The sequence below is a fragment of the Mycteria americana genome, chromosome 16, assembly GCF_035582795.1.
Source record: "Mycteria americana isolate JAX WOST 10 ecotype Jacksonville Zoo and Gardens chromosome 16, USCA_MyAme_1.0, whole genome shotgun sequence".
NCBI classification, from domain to species: Eukaryota; Metazoa; Chordata; class Aves; order Ciconiiformes; family Ciconiidae; genus Mycteria; species Mycteria americana.
Genome location: NC_134380.1, coordinates 10487472 through 10508784, shown reverse-complemented (window position 1 = coordinate 10508784; position 21313 = coordinate 10487472). Strand labels below are relative to the sequence as shown.

Here is a 21313-nt window from a genome sequence, read left to right as displayed (position 1 = left end):
AAGCCTTTTATCTGATGTCCTCGTGCTAATCTGCATATAAACGACACGTCTTCTGCACGATGAAACACTCGTTAAGACCAACTGTATGAATGGCTGTGGGAATAAGCGGATCAATCCCATGCACGAAATACATTGAGAACCATTGAATACAGGAAATCCTAAATGCCGTTGATTTTCCTGCTTTGTTACGGTGTTCTGAAAAATTAATTTGATTTTATAGTATTTAAAATCTTCAGAACGCATCGTCTTTCCACGTCCTTTGCACATGCCAGCTGGCAAAGCCTCCCCACGCCCTCAGGGGAAGAGGCAGGACTGGCAGTCCCGATCTGGCAGGGCACGGCCATACGACACGGCAGCACCACGCACCACGTCGCGACGCCCTTTCCCTCTCGTGGGCGCCGCCAACACCGCGCCCGCTCCCATGGGCCGCGGCGCCCGGAAACTCCCGAATGGCCTCGGCCGTTTCCGCCCTCTCCCGCCGCCTCGGGCAGCGGCGCCTGCGCGGTGTGCCGCCCCACCATGTGCCCCTCCCCGCCGGCTCGCACGCCGCGCCCAGTGTCGCGAGAGGTGGAGGCTCGCGAAGATGGCGGCGCTGTGCGAGAGCTTCACGCTCTGCGGTTTGGGTCCCAGTGGCGGCGTCGGCCTCGGTGGCGGCCTCCTGGCGCTGGAGCCGGGCCCCGACCCCGACCACGTCCTGCTCACCGACCGCGGCAGGACGGCCACGCTCTTTAAGGTAACCGCCCGGCCCAGCCCCGGCCGCTCGGCCTCGGGAGGCGTCGCTGCTGCCGCCGGGCAGCCCCGGCCTGTGGGAGGGTCCCCGCGCAGCGCCTCGGCGGCGGCGCCTCGGGGCCGCTCTGCCTCCTGCCCCGGCCGCCCTGTCCGGTGGGCGGCTGGGCCCAGCTGTCACCGGGCACCCCGCGCCTCGCCCCGCTCGCGTGCGCCCGCTCCCCGCGCGGCCGCAGGCCGCCATCCCTTGGCTGGAGGCGGGGCAGCGGGGACCTGGCGCGCTGCCGCCGCCTGGGCGCCTTGGGGACGGCCCCGGCTTCGGGGAGGGGGGGCCCGGCCCGGCCCGGCCCGGCCCTGCTCACCTGCGCTCTTCCGCTGTTCCCCGGCCTGTCTGCCAGCGGAGCGGATGTCGGCTTAGGCGGTTGCTTGCATATTTCTCCCGTTGCTGATTTTTCTCTCCGTTCCCCATTCCAAGAAATACTTCCATCCCGAAGCTGCAGGGTACGTAACGTTTCCTTACAGTGGCCAGGGTGACATGCGTTTTGTCCGCCTGTCAGTTTTGTATCAGCTGCCTTCCTGTTGGCTGGAGGATGAAAGATTTAGGTTGCAGCACTTGAAACTAAAAGTATGCTCTGGTGTTTTGTAACGTATGCATATATTTCAGTAGACCATAATGAGAAACTTTAGGAAAATACTTGGGTTTATATCTGTGCTGGTTTTGGCCGGGATAGAGTTAATTTTCTTTATAGTAGCTAGTATGGGGCTATGTTTTGGATTTGTGCTGGAAACAGTGTTGATAACACAGTGATGTTTTAGTTGTTGCTAAGTAATGTTTATACTAGCCAAGGACTTTTCCCATGCTCTGCCAGGTGCACAAGAAGTTGGGAGGGGGCACAGCCAAGATAGTTGATCCAAACTGGCCAAAGGGCTATTCCGTACCATATGACGTCACGCTCAGTATATAAAGCTGGGGGAAGAAGAAGGAAGGGGAGGACATTCAGAGTGATGGCGTTTGTATTCCCAAGTAACCATTACACATGATGGAGCCCTGCTTTCCTGGAGATGGCTGAACACCTGCCTGCCCATGGGAAGGAGTGAATGAATTCCTTGCTTTGCTTTCCTTGTGTGTGCAGCTTTTGCTTTACCTATTAAACTGTCTTTATCTTAGCCCATGAGTTTTCTCACTTCTACTCTTCTGATTCTCTCCCCCATCCCACCCGAGGGGGGGGCAGTGAGTGAGCGGCTGTGTGGTGCTTAGTTGCCAGCTGGGGTTAAATCCCAACAATATCTTTAATTGGCTTCCATATTCGTGGGGCTAGGGATCATATCTTAGTGGATTCAGGAGACAACCTCCTTTGGGTTGTTTAGTCCCACTGTCAAGACCATACACGAGAACATAAATATGTTGGTAAATATGCCCAATGTAGATCTGGACTGAGGAGAGGGGGTTGAGTACCCTCAGAGCAGCCAAATGTAAATCATATGTAACGTGAGTTTAGACAGTAAGAGTCATTGCTCTTGGTCTCAATAACTTACGTGGAAATAGGAAGAGAAAAAGCATGGTTTTGTGCATGATTGCATTAGTGAGTGAAAGTACCTTCCACTAGCTGTGGGAAGTAATATCTTCACTTTGGAAAAGCCATGTATCATACCTGGTCTTCATGGCATAAGCCCATCTTACTATTACATGTCAAAGTTACTCCTTATGTGAAAAGAAATAATTTCTAATTAATGTAGAGTTCTGTCATGTTATTCTGAAATTTTTAGTATTAAAGTCAGAAACAGGAATGCTCAAGCAGAAGTTCTGAGTATAGCAGTTTCCATATTTTAATATTCTCATTCAAGTCAGATGTAACTACCTGGCATTTCCTTTCTGTCATGAGAAAAATCCGCAAAGGATACCACGTTATGTTTTAACTACAATGTCATTCTTCTGACTCTTCTAGGTTTCAGATCAGAAGCCACTAGGTTGTTGGTCGGTTAAACATGGGCAGATTATCACATGTCCAGTTGTATGCAACTTTGAAACTGGTGAATACATAGCTGTTCATGATGACAAGGTGAGATCCTTTATCTTTTCTTAAAGGAAAAAAAGGATGTAGTGAGTCTTCTGAGTGAATGTAGATAGGGAAGAAATCAGCGGTGCTGGATTTTTGGCTAAATGTAAATGCATGGAGTTCTCAACACCCTCTTGCAGTTCATGTCCTCTCTGCTCTTTGAGAGGACAGGGATGTGCAGTTCTGTGGCTGCACAGTGTGTTCCCTTGTTAGTGACATGAAGATCATCTGTGCTGAGCACCAGTTATGCAGCGGCCTTTTAAAAACTGAAGCGTTCTTAGTGAAGAATGCCTCATGCATACGTTCTCTATGGACAAGTTATTTGTCCTGGTGCAGACTGGTTGACATTTAGAACTGCGTGATTATTGTACTGAAGTGGTTAAAATAGTTCATACCTGCATCCTTGTTTTTCTGCTCGTATTTTACAGTTAAACATTTCCTGCTTGTGTACTTGTAGTGTTTGCTCAGCAGTGCTGAACCTTTGGCTTTTTTTTATTGTAGTTGATGAAATATCTTTCCTGACCTTTCATTGTTCTTCTTGAAGCATTCTCTTCCAGATCAGGTCATCTGTATCTTAATCTGTCTCCATCACTTTGATCTACTTGCATTTAGAATTCTGCTGTATCTTTTTTCTTAACCTTACTCTTTCCAATTCAAGATTTCTGAACTTAGTTTGTATTCCTGCTGTCTCTGCTTCAGCTTCTTCCTGTGCAAACTTCCCCTTACGCTAAGGTTACTGTGAATACTTTCTGTATATTTTCCTCCTGTGTTTCAGTGACATGCAATTGCTAGTATTTTGTGTGCTGAGAAGTCTATATATTACTGTTTTCCTGTGCTTAAACAGTGATGCTTCTCTTAAAGGTTTTAAGAATATGGAAGAACAAAGATATTAACTTGGACAAAGTATTTAAAGCAACGGTAAGTCTCTTACGTATGTTGACTTTTATGTTAATGTTTTGAATCCTGGTGGAGGGAAGAGATGCTAATTTTCATAGTACTGGTCATACTACATTTTAGCTGACCATTGTCTTAACTTGTGCTTCATGATGTTCTGGAATATTGCAAGGAATCCACTGGGACTGAGAGACTTGATCATCAAAGTATTACTCTTAAAATTATTTGTATCCTAAATCCAAAGTTTCAGAGGACTCTCTTTAAAGATGGTGAATTATGTTCAAATACAGATTTTTCTGTTTTGCTGGTGGATGTGTTAAACAACACTTTGTGTTATGCTGTGTAACAGTTGTTTGAACTCCTTACCCTCAATTATGTTTTTTTTCTGGTGTGATTCAGCAATGTGATGCTCACTGGGATGCTTTCCTGGCTTTTTGTTGGGTAGTGATTTGTGATACTAATAGCATTTCAGAAAACTGGCAACTACTAGGCGTACGTTATTGGGAATCTTACAGGTTCATCATTCTTCTGTTACTCATTTATTGAAAGAACTTAAAAAAAAATAATGGATAAAACATTTGGCTTTCAAGTTTTTTTTTCTATATAGCTTTCAGCTGATGTATACAGAATACATTCACTACCCAATGGAGGGCCAGTGGTACTATTCAAAGGAGGTGGTGTTCGAACTTTAGATGTCCTTTTGGAAGCCCCACAACAAGAAATTGAAAACATTATCTCAGACGAAGTCATCAAGTAAGTGATACAATTTTATGAAGCTTGCCTCTTGCTCAGAGGAATTGACGATGATGATGAAAGTTGTTCCCTTTTTTGAGGGGGTAGGGGAGAAATCTGAAGACCAAGATCTTGGGGTTGGGTGTGTTTTCCCACACATTGTTTTTAAAATCTTAAAATTATTTATACACATAGCCTAAAAATAAGAGTCTGCCTAAGGAATAGTGATATGACTTTAGATATAGTTGTAGAATTTAGATGATGTTCATACAGCTTTCTGGTTTTAGGTGGAGTGAAGCTTTTATGGAAGGTCAACAACCTGTCTTAATTTTCGCTACTGAGAAAGTGAGTTGAATACTTTTTTAAAAAAAACTTTAATAGCAGCAAATCTAAGTGCTTTTTCTAAAATCCATCGCCTGTTTCATTGGGTTTTACGAGCTTTTAGTGAAATCATTATCCTGCTTGAATCAATATCCTATATATGTATTGTTTCTAATACAACAGTTAAATGGAAGTTGTGTTGCTTTCAGGGCTGAGGAGCCTGGCTTGTAGACCTTCAGAGAACAATTAAGATTAAATACAGTAGATGATCATGTGATTCTTCATTGCCCTCAAATACTTGCTCATTGTGAAGAACTTACTGAATAGGATTTATGTTTAAAAAAAAAAAAGAATTATACATTAACCTGTCTTTATTCAAATGCTGCTTCTTGTGAATCCATTTGTTTCATCAAATTAGAATTTTCTTTACCTGCTTGAGTCTGCAAACTTTTCTGAATTAGGCTGTATGTCCTATAGAAAACACAAATTCCTAATTTTGCTAAACATTCAAAGTTAAGCAATACTAATATCTGAATTTGTTATCTCTTCGTGTAAATTAAAGGAAAACTTTATTTTCTTTTTTGTTTTAGGATGGGGATTTTTTTGTCTATGTACAGAAACTTAAGATGAATAGTCTACACAAATATAAGCTTGAACAACAGGAATTATCTAAACCACTGAGTTTCACGGCATATATAAAAAATCAAATAATCACACTTCTGTGTCTGTGTAAGTTATATTTTCTAATGGGATGTGGTAATAAAGCAAAGAATTGTATGGAAGGACATAAAATGTTGATATTTATGAATTACTGTTTAATATTTTTAGCTCTTTAAACTTTCTAAAACAGCTAGTGGTAGAAGTAGTTATTAAATCTTTCTGATATTTTAATGGCTGCAAAGGCTGACTGTTCCTAAATGTTATGACTTGTACCTTGCAGATCTCATGCTAGCTATACTTGTATTTTGCTGCTTTGCATCATAACGTGTCCTTTAAATATCCTGTGTTATTTCTTCTTTCAGCACTCACTGGATTTTGTTCTCTTTGGATGTCCTCCTGCCCTATCATATCAAATAGTTTTTCCACAATAACAGATGATAAAAGCATTATCACTTTTCTTTGACAGATTCCAATGACTCTGTGTACAAGGTTCTGATACCTCTGCAGCAAAATAGTGAAGAGGAAGAGCAAATTTTGTCCAGGTCACTACTATTAAACCTTTCAGTATCTGGAAGTGTTCTAAAAGGAACTTCTTTCGTTGTTCTTGATAAAGACCACATCGCCATATTAGGAAGTCTAGCTGCATCTGGTGAAGAATCCAAAGGTAACTTGAAAAATCAGATTAAGGTGGCTTAAGGTCTAAAGTTTCCTTAGGCAAAGCACTGAGCAGAAAATAGGGCAAATAAAATGTTAGTTGGCTCTTGAAACTAGTACGTAGTTGAGCTGTGCCGTTCAGAGCACTAGCCAAAGGATAACCTTTACCAGTAAACTGCATAGTGGGTTGCAGGACTATACTCACTGTTGTGTTTTAGTATTTGCTTTCATGCTGTTTGTGAAACAGTTGAGAAGATGCAGCAAGAGAACTCATGGATGGAGGCGAATTAAGTGGTGGACTTGAACACTTGTAAAAGGACCTATGCAGGGAAACAGACCTCATGTCCTTTAAGAAATCAGTGTCTAAAATAAGGGAAACAAACACTTCAGTCTCTCACGCTTAAACTTCTGAAGTGTGGGATCACTGAAATTTAAGTCACTGACCTAGCATTTCATGGCAAAATGTTCTTCCTGACTGGAAGGAAGTGACTTCCACACTGGCTGCTGTCCCTCTTGCCATAGCTTCGTGTTTAAAGCTCTTCACTGGAAAACTAACTCATCTTTAGATACTTTTCTTGAGATCTAACCAGAATGACTTTAATTCCTACTGTTGAATACATTACTAATTGAGCTATTTTGAAACAGTTATTTCTGTTTCCTCAAGTGTGTTTAACTGACAGGAGCAAAGGCAAATGTAGCATTTATGTTGCTTTTGGGGTTTGTAACATCTATCCCTTATTTTCCCTAGAGTGCCTAACAATATGGAATACAAAATTTCAGACATTGCAGACTTCAAAGGAACTGCCCCTGGGAACCAGTGGACAAGTAAGCTCAATCTTTAATTTGTGGTCCATAAGCTTTGTGCATTTGGCATGATAGCAGTGAAGAGACTGGTGGGCTTAAGAGTTCTGCTTCTGTCTGGAAGAGCAGTGAATGCCAACTTCTGAAACACAATTAATATTGACCAGTTGATGAGCAATTTTTGTCAGAATATTTAGCAGGAGAATGGTGGCTTATGGCAATTTCTCTGATAATTCAGTGCCTTCTCACTTCTGGTGGTCTTGATTATTTGGTAAGAATGAAATAACTAATTAAACAGAAAACCCAGCCAGGATCTGTTCTGTTCAGACAATTTGCAGTTGACTGCCTAAATGATCCCTGCATCTCCCTAAGCAGCATTTCAAGATGTTCAGGTGTCAATTAATGATAAGTAAACTGACACCTAAGTAATAAATTCAGTAGTGAAATAGAACAGCTGACTGTTTTTGTCATAAAATTGCACAAGAGGGAATTTAAAAAATAAATTATCAAGTGGACTTAATGCCTCAGAGCAGCCGCTGTACTTTAAGACATCCCTGGAAAATACTCAGCAGAACGCTTCTTATTTCTGTATTTTAAATCAACAGTTCATGCAGGTCTGCTAACAAGTGTTGAACCTATCTAAATAGTTTAAAATAAGCTGATTGCTGACTTCTAGCTGAATTTTGTAGTAAGGAGTTAAACATCAGCTTGTGCAGGAACATGTTTCTCTGCTCATCTTCTCATTAACGATATGTTTTAATATTTTGTAGTTGTGGTGTTATGAGGAAAAATTTTTTTTTACTCATGGGAAAGTGCTAACAGTAGTTATGTACAAATGTGAAACGTCATCCTTGGCAGCTGCTGTGGGAAAGCTCAAGGACAGTCAAACCCCTGGTAAGAATTTTTATAATTATAGTGAAAAGATCTTGTAAAAGGAATACTTCTGAAATTGTACAAACATTATTTTAATACAGTCCTATAAAATCAATTGAATCTAAACAGCTTGAAGTAACCTAACACTGTATTCTGTTCCTAGCTGTTAAATTTACTGTTGCTGAGAACACCGAAGCACGCAAGTGTCTGAATTTATTGTGGCTTTACTTAAACTGGGTTGTCATTCAAATACAGGAATTACTGAAAATACTGGAATGCTAGCTATGAATACTGAAAACAAAATGAAGTGCTGTCTCCTATAAATTGTTTTCAAAGAGTTTGTGATTAGATGGGGCAATGTCAAACCTTAGTTTGTAAACTTTAATTTAAAATTGTACTGTCATAGTGTCTTTAATTTAGCATTGCACTCGTAAAATGTTGTTGCAAGTAATGGCCACAATAAATTGTGTAATAACTTATTTCTCTTCCTCAGAGGCTAAATGGAAAAACAGTATGCAAAAAGGGTCATAAAATTACCTGCTGCTGAGATAAAACTCGAAACTTCTTGGCAGAAAATTGCTTGGATTATACTTCAGAAAATACCTATTAGTATAAGAAGTTGATGTAATATTCATACATTCATAAACGTGCTTTCAGTGTTACCTTCATATAGTTTCATTTTTGTGTTCACAGATGTGTCTTCATTTGTAAACTGGAATACCCTTGGAGATGAAGAGCTGGTGGTTTCCTTGCAGTCACAGCAGTCTGTAGCTCTAAAATCTGAGTCCAAAATGACTGTAAGTTAGCATTAGGAGCATGTGAGATTTTTGCTTTCTTTCTCTTGTCTCTTCCCCATGCTGCTACTTTTAGGTGTTGTAGCAGAAGGAAATTTCACTTTGTATTTGTCACTCATTGTTTCTAACACTGTTTCTGGAATTGGACTACCCAGTTACTAATTGTAATCTGCACAGCAAGTTGACACATGAAGTTCCTAGTTATCTCGATTGAAATGGTTAAATATATACCATATTTTGGAGCTGAATAATAACTTTTTGTTTTTCTTCATAATAGTTAAGATCAAAAAGGAACACTGTTGCTAAAGTACAGCCAGATACCATATCAGTTGGGCAGCTCTTACTAAATCTAAAAGTAAGTAAACCAAATATCCTAAAGTAGTGTTTTAGACACTCTCTGAATATTCTAGTTGTCTCTTAAGCTATTATCTTTTTCCATGTCCTCTTGCACGTAACAAGTTGATGAAGCTGCCTTAAACAGGTGAGTTGGAGGATATTATTATTATTGTGCTAGAATAGTATTTGGACATGACGAAATTAACGTTTTGTCATAGGACTGTGTTCTAGAATTGTACAATACAGGGCTTATAATAGCTATCTGAGTTCTGAGAACTTGCACAAATTTCTTCATTTTCAATTAAGATCTTCTCTTACAGTAAATAAGGTGGGAAGATATTTCACCTGAACTCTTCTTCTTTAAGCTTTTTTAGATTCTTATTTATGGCTTTAATTTTGTGGAAGGCATTTTGGATCTAGAAAGTCAGAATGCTAGGAATTCCACTGCAAATATACAATAAGCTGTTTAGTTCCTTTCTAAAACTTGCTGCAAGTGTTGTGATACTTTGAGTTGCATCCCTTCCTGTGTGAGCATACCTATAGTTCAGCTGTGGCTGGACATCTTGGTAATGTTACTGAAGTAACAGGCGAATAATCCACGAGCAATTATTGAAAGATACTGCTTACCTGAGTTCAGAGTGAGTAATTACCCTCATTTGCCTCTTTCATGATTGAGAGAGACTACCAAAACGCAGAGTGGTGAGGGGTTTTTAAAATTTTTTTTTAGCTTGAATTCCAAAATAAGTCTCTTTCTACTTGATCTAATTAGTAACAATACAGTTCTCAAACCTATGCCTTGTACTTCTGAGCTGCACAGTATTTGTCATTTTCAGGACGCTTCTACAACTGTATTTGAAGATGAATTGAGACAATTGATGTCAAAAGCACAGACGCCAGATTTCCAAGCCACCATTGGATGTGTAATAACTGCCCTTATAAACAGATGTAAAACAAATCCAAAGTACTACCCTCGAAATTTCCTGCTACAGATAGTCCAAACCCAAGACTTGTCTTACAGGTGATGATTCTGCATTTTTTTTAATTGTAAGGAATAGTCTTTAAAAATAAAAACAAAGTAGAAATACAGTTCTTTATAAAGCACTCCTGAATTATCAGAATTTACTATTGAAGGTGCTTATGCTTATTTTCTGATGAAGCTGACACTTCCCGATGGGTTTTTGTGTAAAACAAGATTAATACTTCTACATTAGTTGTCAATGTAGTTTTCAGTGGGTGTGAACTATGCAGCCTATTCTTTTCATGTTCTTACAGTTTATGTCCAGATTTAATGGCTGTTGCTTTGGAGAAAAAAGATGTGCATCTCTTACAAACCTGCCTACAGCAGTTTCCAGATATTCCTGAAGAAATTACTTGTGCTTGCTTGAAAGTATTTTTAAGGTAAGTTGGAATCACTCTTTTTTTTTTTTTTTTTTTTTCCTTCTTCACCAAACCAAGCCCCTTAATAAAAAGCTCTGTGTTGCCAAGAATTATTTTAATTTTATAGATGAGCAATTAATGCTGTGCATGTAATTCTTAATTCTGAGTACAGTGTACGTTGCAGTCTTGCAGACTGACAAACTTTTTACAAGATGGCTGATGCATTTATTAATTCTAAAAACTACGTAAGTGGTAATTAAATGAACATGCCTTTTGGTAACACTGCTGGCTTGAATGGCACTCACATCTCTATATATGTAGTTACAGCTATCTGTTTATTGTGCAACAGACTTAATTGGGAACTTACTTGGGGTAAGAAGCCCATAAACAAAGGTCAACTCTTGTTAAGTTCACGACAAAAATGGGTTTCATATCCCAAAAAGGATGAAGTTTTAGGTAGGCACTGTAACCAAAAGAAAAGAGTGTTGTAACTGTTCCTCTAGGGTTTCAGAGCAAAAAGGATTCTTTTTTTTAATTAGAAACATAAGATCTTGTTAATTTCATACCTTAAAATTCTCAAATACTTTATTACTAAATATTAGGAAAATCATAACTGTCTTATGGGTTGAAGCAGTCCCACTAATGTCAGAATACAACAGTCTTGAATAGGGTATAACCTTTAAATCAGCCCATGACAATGTCTAATAATACAGTAACTTACATTGTTGGAATAAAAGAGCAGTACACGTATTGTTCAAGGTTAATAATTACAAAATATTAACTGTTTGCTCATGGCCTTTATTCATGCTGCAAGACTCTATATTTTAGTATATGTTTTTACTTTTATAGTAAGCTGCAAAGAGTTGATAGTGTGTTGTACTACTGTTGGGTTGATAGCATTGTTGATTTTAAAGCTAATAATTAAAAGTATTAAATGTTTGGAATTTTCTTCTACAGCATTAGTGAAGCCTATCTTCAAAGAATAGATGTGAATCTAGAATCTGTAATCTGTTACATTGATATTGAATTCAACAATAAAGAAGTTAAGACTGAAATTGTAGAAAATGGTTTCAATGCAGAGCTGGAACAAGATATCTGGGATACTAAAATCACAAAGAGAACCCATCTGACGGATGATGGTGAATTCTGCCCTGTTGGACCACAGAAGGCAGCATTATTGTATCCTCTGTATGTTTTAATAAAGGAAAGTCAGTGCATTATATCTGATGTGAATGTTTATATTTAGTATTACTAAAAGACATACCTTCTGTTATTGTTGGAAAATTTCTGAGAAGTTCTGATAAGAGAAGTTCCTACTCAGTAGAAAAATTGTTTAGAATGTAAATAGAAACAATTAACTTTTAGAAAGGATCTACACCAATTTAAACTTATATTATTGCAGAAGTGTAATAATACTTTGTCTATTGAAGAGAAAATAGCATCAGTGATTTTGATGTTTGCCTCTTGAAACACATTAGCCAATTACATACTTGCAGTAAACAGAACTGTTCAAGCTAACTGAATTGTGATATTTCAATTGCTGTATGTATTTCATGGTAGAAATAAGGGCGATTCAAAAAGCTGAAATAGGACCTCTCTCAAAGAACCTAGAGAAATACTTTAATTAGAATTCACTTTGGTTTGTAGAAACTGGTATTTTTTCCTACCATTTGATTTCCTTAATAGTACTGCACAGAAATGCTGTTCTCCATTCGGCTTACAGTGAAACATTTCTTTTGCCTCATCTGAAAAACCTTCCGGCTCAGCAAGCTGTTGTAAGTATGTTAAAATTAAAAAGTTTAAAAACCCTTATTATTTTGGGGGGAGGGAAAGGGAAGAGTTTTTCAATTGTATATCAGAAACTTGCCACTCTTACTAGAGTCTGGATCACAAACTAATGCATGAAAATGAAATTTAAGATGCCTACTAAGATTTAATGTTAACAAATGTCATGATTTTCCACATACATATACATTATTTTTTTTTTTTTAGTCCTTGCCTATTTTAGAAAATGTAAGTAAGAAACCCTCTTTATGACCTAGTCTGCTTGGAAAATGGTGTTCGTATTTTGTTAGCAAGTATGGTACCTTTTCTTTATTTGGATGCTTTTTAAGAAAGGACGAGACACAGTAATTTAGTCAGTCCCATCAGAAACAGAAGTTTAGAAGATATGAGAAACAAACCGCACACTGTGTAAAATGCCAAATGTCATACAAATCAAACTCGAGTATTCAATCTCAGATCCTCTCAGTTTGTTTTTTCTAAACTCCCCTGTCCCTCAAAACCTGAAATAAAACTTCAAGAACTGCACATACCATAGTACCTGAGCGTATACGTGGCTTTAGGGTGATTCAAAAAAACCCACACGTCGGAAAAAAGCTGATCTTAACACTGACCCGTCTCCTTGATTTCTTTTGTTGGTGAGAGAAAGAAATCTTTGAATTGTGCTGAGTACAAGATGATGTTGACCTGAGTCTGACCATTAGCAGTTGATTGTTGGCTACTGAAAGTGAAACTGGGACTAAAATTTTTAATGTTGATACAGTTTTTAGCAAATTTCCTAGAAAAGTCTGTGTCTGAATTAAATTGCCCTGACACAATCACTGGAACAATTATTACCCCGAATGTAACTTTACACTGAATATTGCTGAGTGAGAATTTTTAAACATCTAGCTATAGACAGTGTAGGAGAACCATAAAACTTTTTTAATGCACAGTATACAGGCATCTATGTTGCTTTAAAAAATTAATTTAAAAAAAAAAATCCTTATGAGTATTTCTGTGTGTAGGACAAAACTCCTTGGTCTATTAAATGTTTGTCCTTTAAAAATACTCTCTTTTCTACTTTTAGCTGTTTCTCAGGTATTTGTACTACCTGTATGTGAAATGCAGTGAAAAAATTAATACCACTCTTCCCGGAATACGCTCTCCAACTGTAAATCAGGTGAGAAGCTAGTTCTAAGAGTTGTACTTCCTTCGGTTTCTGTGGTGTGTAACTTAGTGAGTAGTTGTGAATATCTAAAATCAACTGAGATCTACATTCTTTCTAAAAAGTATTGTCTGTTAATATAACCTGTATGAAGTCAGATGTAACACAGCACTTTTTACTGTTGGAAAATAAATATACTGCCTGAAAATACACAACCATGCATTTTGCATTAGAAGTTAATGTTTCAGAGTTCAGCTTTTAAAGCAAAATCTGGGTCACTTGCATATCATAAAGTGTAAGTGTACTTTTCTTGTTTGTCTTCAGATTATGGATTGGATGTGCCTATTACTTGACGCTCACTTCACAGTTATGGTGATGCTACCAGAAGCAAAAGAGTTGCTTTCAAGCCTGCATAAGTTTGTGAGAGCCCAAGTAAGTTGCATCTTCTGGGATAATTATTTCATTTTAGTATGGATTTAGAATATGGGTGTTGGGGGGACAGGGGGATGGGTGGCAGACAACAAAATATTATATAATAAATCAAATAATGTCTGTTTTCCTCTGTATGCTCCTTCCTGAGCATGAAGTGGCAGTTGCCTCTCTCATTTTGATTTCAAATGCTGCTATCTTTGTTTGGTTTAAATACTTAAAACTGTGCAGAACCACAGCAGGTTCCACAGTATACTGATGTATGAAAAGAGTTAAAATTTACTTTACTGTAATTATCTGTGTTTTCTTGTTTTTAGGTACGATTCTACTCTGAACTCAACAAGATTGAAGGAAGTTTGCGAGAATTACAAAGACTTAACCACCAGAAAGACTCTCAGACATATTCTATTGAAGTGCTGGAACTTATTTGAATTTGAAATTAATTATTAACAAATTTATTTTTTATTGATTCCTTTTACAATGAGGATGTATTAGCACTCCATATTGGGGATGTGAAAAGTTGTTTTCTACATAGGAGGAGCACGGTTACTCTGTAGCTACATGGGAGTTGTAAGTTTGAAGCTTGTGTATTAAATGCTCTCTTTTTGACTGGATGAGAAGCTGGGATGCTTGCTTACGTTTTCATGGATAATCTTGATATGCAATCATAAGAACATCCTAAAATGCCACATGATTCTTGGCAAAGAATTAGTAGGATATTTGCACTAAGGCTTCAACAGAACTTTCATCAAATGAATTGACATTTTTGTTCTACTTGCTTCTTTTTTACTTAATAGTTGAAGTCTCTAACTAGACTTTTCAGAGTTCTCTTATCTCCGCATAGGTTATGAACTATAGGTGAACTCATTTGAGTTTGCTTCTTTGCTTTTCTATTTTTAAGTTGTTTTTACTTTGTCCAAAGATGCCTTTGACATTTACAGATTTAGCTTAAACAGGGAAGGGAGCTTAAGTGTAGGTATAGGGTTGTTACCTAACTCACACTGCTTTCTCTCTCCTATGTGTCATGGTATTACAACTTGTTAGTGTACCCTTTCATGCTTTCCTTTCCAGTCCAACCAGGTCCTCTTATGCTGCTTTAAAAAAAAAAAATAGAAGGCAGGGGGTTGTGTGGCAGTTAGTAGTTAAAATCTTGAATGACAATAATCTAAAGCTGGTTTGATGCATCTCATATCTGATAAGACCACCTGCATCCAGAAGCTGCCAGAACAGCTAGGGAGAAGGAAGAGGTACACAGCAGGAACTAGACTCCTTCCTCAAATGAAGAAGCAAAGTGCAGTTATTTAACAGGATGTCTTGCTACAGTCTTTATCTCAGAGGTTGCCATCAGCTGAAGACAACTGTTTTCTCAAGCAGAGAGACTGCTCCTCTAGAGCATGCTCTCCTGCACAGACTTGCAGAATGGAGTTACTGGATTTCAGCATAATTAGCTGTACTTCAAGACTTCTGCTTTAGAAATTTCTGAAGCTTTCTGAAAGATTGCATCCAAGATAGCTTCTGCTTTCTAAATAGAAATTTCTCTTGAAATCTTGCCTATATACATTTGAAGCCTTGGGGGAAGGGGAGAGGAGCATAAAAATAACACATTCAGGTAAAATTTAATGCTGTGGACTTTGACGTGTCTTTAAGCTGACCATGCAACTGATAACTGCCAGCACAGCTCAGAGCAAGAATGGTATCTTGCCTGTTAGACTGGAGCAAAGAACTAACATAGCTGAAAATAACTTCACTTTTTTGATAGTGATTTTTCTCTGATAGTGCTCACTTAAGCATATGTCACTGGGCAGAGGGGAGATCCAGTTTGATTTGGAACAGAACGTTGGAAATCATTGTTTGAATAAAAGGTTCCTTAACCTTTGTCACGTTAAACTTGCCTGAGAATGAACAACAGCATTTTCTTCCTTTCTCTGGCTAGAGCTAGAACACAAGATTATTATGGCTGAAGTGCTAGGTTCATAACTTACTGGACTTTAGCTGTGTAACTGTGAAACAGCTGCACACAGTTAAAAGCCTTGACTCTTTGGAAGTTGACAGGTTCTAGTTGTATACACTGTTATCGGAGGTCAGTGCCAAATGTATGTAAAAGTAAAATTTAAAACAACACTACAATGGGCAGCTGAAGAATCATATAGAGGGGTACTTCTTGGCACTTGCAGTAGTTGCTTTTAATTTTATGAACAAGAAAACTAATCTCTAATTTAAAATAAGAACATTCTTACCCACATCAGTGTCTGTTTTCTCCAAGTACTTTTTCAAAGAGTGAACACCTCAACAACCTAATCTATACTGCTTGTTCTGTACAGCTTGAATTCTAGCATTTCAAAGTATATCTTAGCTTTATATTTGTTTTGACTGTCTTCTTAAAAAAGAAAAAGTGAGGAACTAAAGTTTTATGAAAGCAACACTTGTTGAAGGTATCACAGGTGTAAGCGTCTATTGAATTGTACTTCTGATGAGGTGTTCATTTAAAACTGACTTGTTATAAGCTACTTGTGGGACTGAATATTCATCTAAATGAAAGCTTGTCCGGGATAGGAGAAAATGGGACAGATAAGAATAATGCTGAAGTCTAGTATAAAATGGATGGTTGGGGACAGAAGCCTTCAGAGAAGATAGACTTACATCAATACACGTTCAGAATAGTAAATAAGATGTTAAAAACTTATTTTTACTAATAATGTGATTGAATATTAATATAATTCAGCATATCAGTATATTGATATACTTTTGTTTTTCATCATACTAAATAAAATGGTAATTGGTGATATATTGAATTACACCAGCAAAAGTCATGTAAGCCCTTGCTTCCTAAGGCTGACTTTATTTAGTCTACAGCTGAGCTCTAGTCTTAACATTACTCAGCAACACCTTGGTTTCTTATAAATGTACATGTAACTGATTTTAGAGCTGAATACTTAAATTCAATGCCTAATAGATGTTATGAAATAATTTGGAGGGAAGGACTGGACAAAAGCAGCTCAATAATTTAAGCAAGAGCATATGCTCACTTGTTAATAATGCCATCCAGCTGTAGGTTCATAAGTTTTTTCCCTTACCCTTGGAGAAAGGAACCCATCCAGACAACGGCTTTGAACAAGTAGGCTATTCATCTTCTCCTAAGTGCCTTTTGAAAGGAGCCTTTCTCTCCATCTGTCTTGAGCATGGAGGCAGTGTAGGGCCTCCTACCTAAAATTCCTCTTCCTGCTGTATTCAATTCACTTATAAATATGTTCATTTAACTATACCAGCAGACTCAAAATAGGAACTTCAAATTCCTAATGGAGATATGTTTTGCTCTTGGGAGTGGACAGGGGCAGGCAAGTAGGTTAAGGGGTTATGGTTGATTTCTCTGTACTGAGCTAAGCTGTGTGTTGGAAAGGATGAATTTATAGTTCTGACTCTGAAAGTTAACATACCTCTCTATGCATCCATTTCTCCACCTATAAAATTAAAATTATGTCCTATTCAGTAAGCACTTCCACATCAACAACTGGTAACTCTTACATGTACAAGAGACAAGGCGTTCTGGTTCACAGTATTCAAAAGCAAATGATTCTTAGCACCTCTGATCTACTACAGGTACATAAAATCCACATTATTTTACAGATGTTAACACTCTCACAACACTACAGGCTGTGTGAAGTAGATACACTAGACACCTTTGCTAGATTCTCAATGTATAGATGGCAGAATTCACAGGTGTTTTTTCCAAGATCACAAAGGGAGATAGTGAAATAACCTACCTCAAAATGTGTATCTGTGTATTCATGTATTTAAAGAGTTACCACAATCCTTTGCACCCTTGTAAGAAGTTGTAAAAAATTAGCCTGACATAAGCAATCTAAAGGTAACTTTGAAAGATTCAGAATACAAATTGAGTATAAAGGTGTAAATGGGGTTAGGTAATGTTGTCTACTGCTGTTGCTGTGTCTGTATCGTACTGTGTCTAGAACATGGCTCTGAGCCTATGCAGCTGCACCACTGAATATAAAAGAGTGCAACTGACTATAAAAGAGATGCAGATAAAAAGCTGGATATGAGAGTGCAAATTGGGCTAAACCCTGCTGCCTGGTGCCATTGTTGCATGCTTGACACTGCGGCAGGTTTGTGGGTTTAATGAGGTTCTCAGCCTGAGCAACAAGTTAATGAACAAAAGGCACTTCAGAAATGACTATAGAAGAATGCAAATTAAATTACACATTGGACATATAGCTAGCATGCTTATGCCATGACCAGCATTGGGTTTTACATCACACAAGCATAAGCAAGGGACTGAGAGAAAATGAAAATGCAAACACACTTATTTGCTAATGGTGAGACTTCAGACTCTCTGGATCCTAAAGCTGTGTAGATTTAGCAATGAAAAAAAAGGCTGGTTGTAAGAAAGCAAGACATCTGCATGCCTTGGGCTGGCTTTCAGTTTGTACTGCTTTTGCTCAGGAAAACTGATATCCTGAATTCAAGTGGTGGCATTAGAAATCCAACAGTGCAATTGGTTTATGTAGATTTTTAGCCCTTTGGGGGCTCTGGCAAATGGGAAAACGAGGGAATACAAAATAGATGAAGCCCATCTCTTCTTTCGTACTGCTCCAGTGAGCTGCAGACACAGCGGTTCAGAGAAAGTAGATGGACAAAAATGCCAATGGTAGGGCCCTATATGATTTCCTCAGTCTATTTTGCTTTATACCGACCCTGGCTAGGTAACTGTGATCCGTAAGAGGGTTTTAATTTCTGCATAATGAGTAAAGATCTAAACCACGGCAAGAGATGAATATGGCAGTGGTCAAGGGGGCCTGCTTGGTGCTGGGGGAGGGCGGTGGCCGCCTCAGGGCGGTGAAGGAGGGAAAACTCTCCTGCGGGGAGACCTGGCGGCTCTGGTTTTGGCGGGCGCTGCGGCGCGGAGGGAGGGTCCCGTGATGAGCCCCTGCCCGGGGCGGAGGGGAGGGCAGAGCCCGTCGCCTACCTGCTCTCACAGCTGTGCCCTGCAGGGGTGCGCGGCCGCCGTGGGGCTTGGAGCTGAGGGGTGGCAGCCCGGGGGGCTCCCCTTAGGGCGCGGGTCGAGCTCTGGGAGAGAGGACCGGTAACGGGCGTCGCTATTCAGGTGTGGGGAGACGGTGAGTCCGAGGGGGGCGCGGGGGGGGGGGGGGGGAGGGGGCGGTGGCCGCAGGGCAGCTTCAGCGGTCGGCGGGGGAGCGCGGCGGGGCGCCCCGGGAGTGCCCGGCGCCGCGGCTGAGGGGAGCCTCGTGGTGGGCGGCGGTGGCGGGGCAGCGCCTCATGACAGGTGGCGGTGAGCTGGGGGCGGGGGGGACACTGTGTGCCGGTGGGGGGGAAGGCGGCAAAGAGAGTGCGGAGGAAGCGGCGGTGGGGCGGACCGGGGCCGAGCAGCGGGCGGCCGGGGGGCGCGGAGCCACCCCAGCGCGCCGGCTCCAACATGGCTCTCGCGGCTGGCGGCGGCGGCGCCCCCTGGCGGCGGCTGGCGGGCGCGGCCGGTCACGTGAGGCGCTCGGGGCCTGCTGCCGCCGCCGCTTCCCCCAGTCAGAGCGGAGCGAGCCGAGGCAGAGACGAAGAAACAAGATGGCGGCCGGTGGCGATCCGGAGCGGGACGCCGGCAATTCGGATTGAGCCCTCGGCCCTCACAGCTCGGCGGCCCCCCTCCCCGGCCCGGATCGCTCGCAGGGGGGGGAGCTTCCCCGTAGCCGCCTGTCCGGACTCCGAGCGCCCTCCCGAGCCTTCCTTCCCCCTCCCTTCCCCCCTCGGCCAGCGCCCAGAGATGCGGGGCCGGCGAGGCAGGCCGCCCAAGCAGCAGCAGCCGGCGGCGGCCACCGCTCAGGCGAGCTCCCCGGCTCCGCCCGCCCCGGCGGGCCCCATCGGGGGGCTGAGGTCCCGGCAGCGGGGCAGCAGCCGCGGCAGGTGGGCGACCTCGGCCCAGGCGGAGACGGCGGGGCCCAAGCAGAAGGGAGCCGGGGCTGCCCAGGCCTCTTCCCCCGCCACCGCCTCCCCCAGGGGGGGCAGCAAGAGGAAGGGAGGCAGCGGCAGCAGCAGCACCCCTGGTGGGGGAGGCAGCAGCGGTAAGGGTAGGGGCAGGGCTGGGGCTGGAGGAGCAGGGGGAGGAGGCGGAGGAGGCAGCTGCAACAGCCAAGGCAGAGCTGCCTCGTCCAGGAGGAGCATCAGCAAAGTGGTGTACGATGATCATGAGAGTGAAGAGGAGGAGGAGAGCATGGTGTCCGAGGAGGAAGAGGAGGGAGACCCCGAGGATAACCAGGACTCCGAGGAGGAAGAGGAGGAGGAGATAATGGAGGAGGAGGACGACGACGACTCTGACTACCCTGAAGAGATGGAGGATGAAGACGATGCCAGTTATTGCACTGAGAGCAGCTTCAGGAGCCACAGCACCTACAGCAGCACCCCAGGTAGAGAGTCAGTGGGATGAACTAAAACAAGTCGAGGGCACCCCACATGCTCCCTCTAGGTTTGCAAATACAGTCCGCACGCATTCTTCCTCCCATGCGTGTATGTAAGGGATGCCTGCAAGCACTCACAGGGAGAGAGGGGTATGCAAATTAACCACTGGCAACCCCACGGATGCAGGGAACATTAGAAGATGCTTACAAACACATGCACTGAGAGGAGGGAGGGAGGGAGGGAGGGCAGTACATGCTGTAACAAGGGGATGCTTTGCAAATATGCATGGAGACTCTGGTGACTGCAGAAATGCATGATACACCAGAACATGTTGCAAACAATGTCAAAAGTGTATGGAGCATTCACTTAATATTTAAAAACAAGGGAAACGAGATGCATGCCTTGCAAAGAGGTCCTTTCAAATATATACAGGAAAGGATGGCTTGTGCTTGCAAATCTAACTTGATGTTAAAAGGAAAGGAAGCACATGCAACTTGAAGTGGCCTAAAAAAAAAACCCAACAACCATAAACGCTGAAAATTTTCAGGCTCTTGAAATCAGAGGTATAACTGGATCCAGCATTTACTGGCTTTAAGACAAAACTAGCTTTCCAAGGAGGGAAATGAGGTGCATTGTTCAAAATGGAGATTGCATTGTTATAGTTTGGGGAAAAGTGCACAGGGCCTCATTGCAAGGGTGTAAACCTAGTTTTAGTTAAACACAAAGATTAGAAGGTGGAGGTTGAGTCAAAAGTCTTGGTTTTAAATACTGCATTTATCTTAAGATATGGCAACCTTTAAAACTCAGGTTGGGGTTAAAACTCATTAAACATTGTGATTTTTTTTTAACCTCTAGTGGCAAATTTGGGCTCAAATTTTTAAGGCCTCCACTTCTGTTTGTCCTTAATTAGTTCATTAACCATGTGGGTTTCAAGCTTCAAAAATTCTTTTATCTAAACTTAAGCACTTTGGATTTATTTGAATTCATTCCAGAATGGAGTTCAAGCTTAGATTTTTTTTTTTGTTGTTGTTGAGTCTCTGAATCAGGAGAGTAGTTAAACTTAGGGATAACCTAGGAGTGTTTGTGAATTGGGCTACAGGATAACAAACACTGCTGTTGTACAAGTATTTGGCCAATTTGGAAGGGGGGAGGAACAGGTTGTTGGTGTAAATGGATTGCATCTTAATTAAAAAAGGAGTGTAGTTCTGAGTAGTTAGCTGATGACTTTTTAAAAGGGGGAAGTACTGGCTATGAAATGTGTCATTTGTTTTTATTTTGGTGAGTTAATGGTATCAGCTCATTATGTGACT

General features: G+C 41.1%; 2 protein-coding genes across 17 annotated transcripts in view; both read left to right on the top strand.

The window, feature by feature from the left end:
* Positions 1-547: 547 nt before the first annotated feature.
* NOL11 (nucleolar protein 11) lies at positions 548-15458 on the top strand. Its single transcript, XM_075518738.1, has 18 exons — positions 548-733; positions 2673-2786; positions 3645-3701; positions 4285-4430; positions 4697-4754; positions 5321-5459; positions 5857-6054; positions 6793-6869; positions 7616-7739; positions 8412-8515; positions 8790-8867; positions 9682-9866; positions 10121-10246; positions 11183-11404; positions 11922-12000; positions 13077-13169; positions 13479-13586; positions 13901-15458. The coding sequence occupies exons 1-18, from the start codon at positions 584-586 to the stop codon at positions 14012-14014; spliced, it is 2172 nt and encodes a 723-aa protein (XP_075374853.1). The 5' UTR covers positions 548-583; the 3' UTR covers positions 14015-15458.
* Positions 15459-19134: 3676 nt separating this feature from the next.
* BPTF (bromodomain PHD finger transcription factor) overlaps positions 19135-21313 on the top strand; it is a 59111-nt gene continuing 56932 nt past the window's right edge. For 12 of the 16 annotated variants that reach the window (XM_075518716.1, XM_075518717.1, XM_075518706.1 and 9 more), the window contains exon 1: positions 19136-20011. In XM_075518716.1, the coding sequence (XP_075374831.1) occupies positions 19372-20011 (640 nt within the window). In that variant the 5' untranslated portion in view covers positions 19136-19371. Of the gene's footprint in view, positions 20012-21313 lie in introns of all 16 variants that reach the window. The other 4 variants (XM_075518709.1, XM_075518713.1, XM_075518720.1 and 1 more) reach the window with 3 other exon arrangements.